This window comes from Haemaphysalis longicornis, unplaced genomic scaffold (genome assembly GCF_048455015.1).
Source record: "Haemaphysalis longicornis isolate Haplotype H1 unplaced genomic scaffold, Haemaphysalis longicornis Haplotype H1 scaffold_563, whole genome shotgun sequence".
NCBI classification, from domain to species: Eukaryota; Metazoa; Arthropoda; class Arachnida; order Ixodida; family Ixodidae; genus Haemaphysalis; species Haemaphysalis longicornis.
In genome coordinates this window covers 11708-17500 of record NW_027526398.1, presented here as the reverse complement: position 1 = coordinate 17500, position 5793 = coordinate 11708, and the positions used below count along the sequence as shown (strand labels likewise).

At 54.0% G+C, this 5793-nt stretch overlaps 1 protein-coding gene across 1 annotated transcript in view; it reads left to right on the top strand.

The window, feature by feature from the left end:
* LOC144140933 (uncharacterized) overlaps positions 1-3099 on the top strand; it is an 8797-nt gene extending 5698 nt beyond the window's left edge. The window contains exon 3 of the mRNA XM_077672430.1: positions 2706-3099. Coding sequence (XP_077528556.1) covers positions 2706-2997 — 292 coding nt within the window. The 3' untranslated portion in view covers positions 2998-3099. The remainder of the gene's footprint in view (positions 1-2705) is intronic.
* Positions 3100-5793: the final 2694 nt, after the last annotated feature.

Here is a 5793-nt window from a genome sequence, read left to right as displayed (position 1 = left end):
CGGAAACCCACCTGGCGGCAGCTGGAGGGAGACCACCGCAGGGGGTCAGCGCTTGCCTCGACCTGCCCCAGAGCTCGCCGTGCGAGAAGACGCTGGCCGGGGCGGGGGCGTGGACCCTAGACATGACAGCTAACCTGCGGGCACTTGGCCATATTGACCGGCTGCGACGCGCCGAGGGGGGCAGTCCGCTGCTGCAGCGGCTGAGGAGCCACCACCACTCGCGCATGGGGCGCATGCTGATGCTCTACGAGGAGGTGGTGGCCCCCGTGGACGCGGGACCTGGTGGCCTCGCTCCTGTTCTGGCAGCTGACGTGCGGCTGGACATTCCGGGGCTGCGCACCAAGCGGCGGACGCCCCACTGCGGGCAACTGCAGCTGGCTCGGGGTATCGCCTGGGGCGACCTAGACTGCCACGCCCTAGTTTACACGGATGGCTTGGTGCGGCAGCAGCAGGGGTCGCCACAGCGGCCGCCGTGCTGGGAGAGGCCACCCGACAGGCGCGGCTGTCCTATGCCTCGTCTTCGGCCACGGCTGAGCTGGTGGGGCTTGGACTGGGCCTGGACCTGCTGCTGGAGATGGAGCCCTTGCCCGAGCGCTGCGCCCTGCTGTGCAACTCCCGAGTGGCCCTGGTGCGTCTTCAGGACGGAGACTCGCACTCCCTGTTGGTGCGGAGCATCCGGGAGGAGGCGGCACAGCTGGCGGACCGGGGCTCTCAACTGTGCCTGCAGTGGGTCCCCGCCTACATTGGCCTGGATGGCAACGAGTGGGCGGATGAGCTGGCCGCCGGGGCACACGCGCTGCCTTCGTCGGACATGGTGGCTCAGGCGGCAGCGGACGACGCCCGCCTGCTCATCCAGCGACACATCCGGACCAGGCATCCGGACCCACGGCTGCGTGTCGGAGGGGGCCTGCCGCCTGTGCGGGCCTCACGCGTGCCTCGACGACTGCGCTCGGTCATCCTGCGCCTCAGCGTGGGGGACGTGTGGACGTCGGAGCGGAAGCACCGTCTGGGGCGGGCGACCAGCCCCGCCTGCACTCACTGCCAAGCGCCCGTGCAGTCCCTGCCGCACGTACTATACGAGTGCCCCAAGATTGCGGCAGGGCGGGCAAAACTGCTGGTCGTGCTTCAAGGAGTGCGGCTGCTTGAGGAGCTGCTTTGGCCCCCGGGCAGTGCTAGGGAGCGAGACAAAGTGCTCGAGGCCCTGGGTACATACCTGCGGGCCTCGGGGCTGCACAGCGCACTCCACTACAACTCTGCCTAACTGCCCAAATTGTGTTTGTTTGTGTGTGTGTGTGTGTGTGTGTGTGTGTGTGTGTGTGTGTGTGTTGTGTGTGTGTGTGTGTGTGTGTGTGTGTGTGTTGTGTGTTGTGTGTACGTGTGTGTGTGTGTGTACGTGTGTGTGTGTGTGTGTGTGTGTGTGTGTTGTGGGTTGTGTGTACGTGTGTGTGTGTGTGTGTGTGTGTGTTGTGGGTTGTGTGTACGTGTGTGTGTGTGTTGTGGGTTGTGTGTACGTGTGTGTGTGTGTGTGTGTGTGTGTGTGTGTGTTGTGGGTTGTGTGTACGTGTGTGTGTGTGTGTGTGTGTGTGTGTGTGTTGTGGGTTGTGTGTACGTGTGTGTGTGTGTGTTGTGGGTTGTGTGTACGTGTGTGTGTGTGTGTGTGTGTGTGTGTGTGTGTGTGTGTGTGTGTGTGTGTGTGTGTGTGTGTTGTGGGTTGTGTGTGTGTGTGTGTGTGTGTGTGTGTGTGTGTGTGTGTATGTTGTGTGTGTGTGTGTGTGTGTGTGTGTGTGTGTGTGTGTGTGTGTGTCCTTTTACATGTGTGCTAAGCATTGTCCTTTGTAGATTCATGTGTTGTCTATATCTGTAGTGTTTTATATGTAATTTTCTCAATGTGTAACTCCTTTTTTTCTTTTTTTTCCCATCATTTTTCCATCATTTTTTTCCATATTTACCATCGTCATCGCCGTAGGGTTTGCAGTTACTAGGTGCTGCGCCAACGTTTTATTATTAGTTTATAGCGTTTACAAACAAGCACTAAGGGCACGGGCACCAGCGATAATTTCCGTGCATGGAGAATCGTGTGCCCACAGTTGTGAGCCAAAGTTTGGGGACCGCTGTAGCAGCTATTCTTTCCCGCAAGTAACAGCCCTGCGGCTAATGTAGGCTCACCTGTACTCCCGAATACAATATGCACCATTAAAAATTATTCATGACTGTACGCCGGTATGAGGAGAAGGAGGGGAAGGAGGAGAAAGCAATTGTATTGTGTCCTGAGGAAAGACCCAGTTTGGCCTCGTGCGCTTTAGATTACGGCCAGGAGTTCTTGGCTCCTAGTCGCGTCTTTAGCCGTCTGGTCGGAAAACTGCTGGATGTCAGAGTCCTAGCTAAGCAGCATGGCCTGTTACTGTACTTTTCTGGTGATAATATAGCGCCTTTTGGATTCGTGAGGTTTCTCCTTCATATACAAGATATTATCATAAAGGTTGCGCCAAACTACCTAGCTGGGGGGCAGTGTTTGCATATACCTTCGTGAAATACGGGTGAAAGTGCCTGTAGAGGCCTGGGTTTGGGTGTGTATTAGTCTGGTGGAGGCTGAATGCTTTTGTTTTTGGTGAGCGAGGGATCGGTTTGGGATAAATATTTTTTTTAGCCGGAGACAGATTTATCGTGTTCACTGATGAAACCCCCTTCCCCCACTTTTTGGCCAGGCGTCGCCATCTACGTAAGATGGTGGTCGCGACGGAGCCGAGAGACTGCGAGAAACCCCGCCACGCGTCGGAGGCGCCCCCTACCGAGGATGTCGACGAGCTACGCGGGGCCCCAGTGAAGGCGGGAGCCGCCATGATGCCGGAGCTGTACCGCTCGTTCGACGGGGAGGAGCTGTTCTGCTTGTGCCTGGCGGCCAACTTGAAGCGCCTGCCACTCCGTCGGCGTATGCTGACCGAGATTAAGCTCCTGCAAATTCTGCACGAGGCCGAGTTTGGCCCCGGCGACGTCTAAGAACGGGCCGTCGGCAATTCCAGTGGCCCCTGCCAGCGCGTAAGAAGACACAGTAGGCCGCCTGAAAACCACCCCTGGCAGTCCTTTAATAAAATCTGTATCCCGGTATTCTTTGTCAATTGACCGCGTGTTTGGATTGTTATGTGCGCTTCGAAAACTTCGAAAGGGCTGTGAAATGCAATCGCAATACATAGTGTTGTGGCACATTAAGAAGTAAAAGCAAAGGTAATCTCTGAGAACCGAGAATGTAGAGACGTGTGTACATGCTCGCGAGCGTGGTGTACAAATGCCTTTTTTGTATACTTCTTTCAGGAATTGTAAGGTAGTGCAAACTATTCACACCTCAGTCCCATCGCTGCATGTACTATTGGCAACACGTCCTCTCTTCGACGTTTCTCCAGCGCCACTGAGAGATAGAGAATGGTCTTTAACGGGGAGGTTGCCAGCGCCGCTGCTGTACCGGTGCATGTTATTTTGACGTGACCTTGTAGAGGATATTAGATTTGGTCAGAAGACTACAAAAACGCTCCCCTTTTACGGTTACAAGCGGTATGTGAAACGACTGACAAGGACAAATTGTGGGAAATAAAATCTACGTGGCCTTGTGTGCAGCCAGCAGATTTCTTTAACGGCCTCACGTGCCGCGTGATTATCCAAGTGGCCGCTGGTGCAACCGATCCACTCTATCAAGATACCTCCTGTCCCTACTGTAGCCACTCCTAGTTAAGTATACATCCTGTAGGGAATTGCGGAACCAGTCAAGAATTCCCTACCCCCATGAGAAAAAAAGCAGCACTCAGAACGAGATTAAGGAGGAGGCTACACGGACTCAACGCCTTATGTGCATGCCTTAATCTAGTACGTGTGTGCATGTATATAGCCACGTCTCTTTGTTTCCTTAGTAGGAACCAATCAGCCCGACTACTTCCCTTGCTACTCTCAACACTCTCTGCGGCCAATGGTGTGGGTGAGGACACCCCCAGAGACTGAGCGACAGAGTGACAACCATATATGGCACCTATTAGTCGGCCAGCAGAATCATCATCCTGCTAACGTGGGGACAGCGACTTGTTATTTCGCTCCCCTGCCACTCTCTCTGATGAAGAGCAGCTTCTTGCTTCTCACGTGACAAAAGTGTAAAATGATGAATGAACAGTTAAGGTTCCTTCGGCCTCTATGGTCACCTTCTCCCATCAAGTAAAGCCTCTCCCGGCGAGCCCGTCATTTGCCGTTTAGTCAGGTGAATGTCAAGCGCGCGAACACAAAATTGGGCGCCAAACGATTCGCAGAATCAAGAGTCTTACGAGGCAGGGCCAGTTCAGATCAAAGACCTGCCTTTCAGTGCCTTAAATGCTCTACCACAACGACAGCGTGTCTTGGCGGACCAGTTCCTTACTGACGTGACAGCAGTGACCCATCATTTTATGAGAGGTCCATGGATCGGAATCGCGTTAAGGGGCTGAGCCTCAAGAACGTTAAAGTAACCTTTTGAATGGCTGGAAGCCTATAGGAATGTAGGCGACGTATGCTGGAGAATAGACCTACGAGGGGATTTTGATGCGTGCAAAATCTATCACTTTGGATTCGAAACTGCAAAGGATACTGCAGCGATCAGCATGGCTTTTCAACAAAAAATTTCACCATCTTCCCGTAGGGGAACCCTGAGAAGTATGCGAAGCAGCCATGGGGTCGATTCAAGTTGCCATTAGTTTTCAGTTCGATCGCGGCGTTGCGGGAGGAGAATGAGGGGAGCGGAGCGCGCGCGCGCGTCATTTATACCGCGAAGCTACAGTGGCGCCCCCAGCGGAGTATGCAGCAGCTATCGTCGCGTCTCTAACCCTAAGCTGCTTCGCATTATCGCGCGCGGAGCCGCAGGTGTTGCCATTCGTGGCGCAATCCCGGAGAGGAGAGGAGCTTCGGAGAGGAGAGGAGGAATGCCGGAGAGGAGAGGAGTGTCAGAGAGGGGAGGATGAATGCCTCGCATACTACTCAGGGTTCCCCTACGGGAAGATGACGACGGTGGTTGAACGCGAAGCTGTCTCGTGATGGATTCTTTGCTTGGCCAATCCCTAGGGGCGTCCTGCCACATCATCATCAGCGGTGCCTGGCCAGGCATGCGCAGTGCGGGTGCGGACGGCAGACAACGACAAGGGAGGGAGGGACACAGCCCCGAGCGTGAGATGCTTCACATCTAATAAAATCTAAGGTTCTGAGCCGGTACACAGTCGTATAGCGTCGGCTCGTTAAGCCATGTGCAAGCGTACTAATGTTTACTCGCATTCGGCGTCTGACCGTCCTTTCTTACATGCTTAGTACGAGAAAGCGAATTCTTGGCAATACTTACCATGAGGTAGTCATAGGGGCTTTTACGGCAACACTATTTCAGTTGAACTTCTAAAGATGTTCCCTTCTTTACCACCTAGACGCCTGTAAGGAATCTGTTGGTGATTTCTATTAAAAGTACGTTTAGTGAGCCTACCGGCTTTCACAAGTTTTTTCAAGAAGAGCGCCACGGAACATGTAGCTTCGAATATGCCGCCCACGATTTCCTCATTCCAGTTTCCTTTTCACCCAGCAACGTTTGTACGCTCATTATTCTCTCACGGAACGGAATATACCGCTTGGCTTCAACGTCGCCTGCTGCACGTTTCTTCAATTTGTCCTTTCGGACTGCCAGCGACCGCTCAAGGGCAGCTCCATAATTTCCATAATTCGGCTAGCAGGATTTTTATTAACAGGGCTCTCCTGGACTGCCCACAAGCCGCTCAAATCTATTCTGGATTCGCAAACAAGACA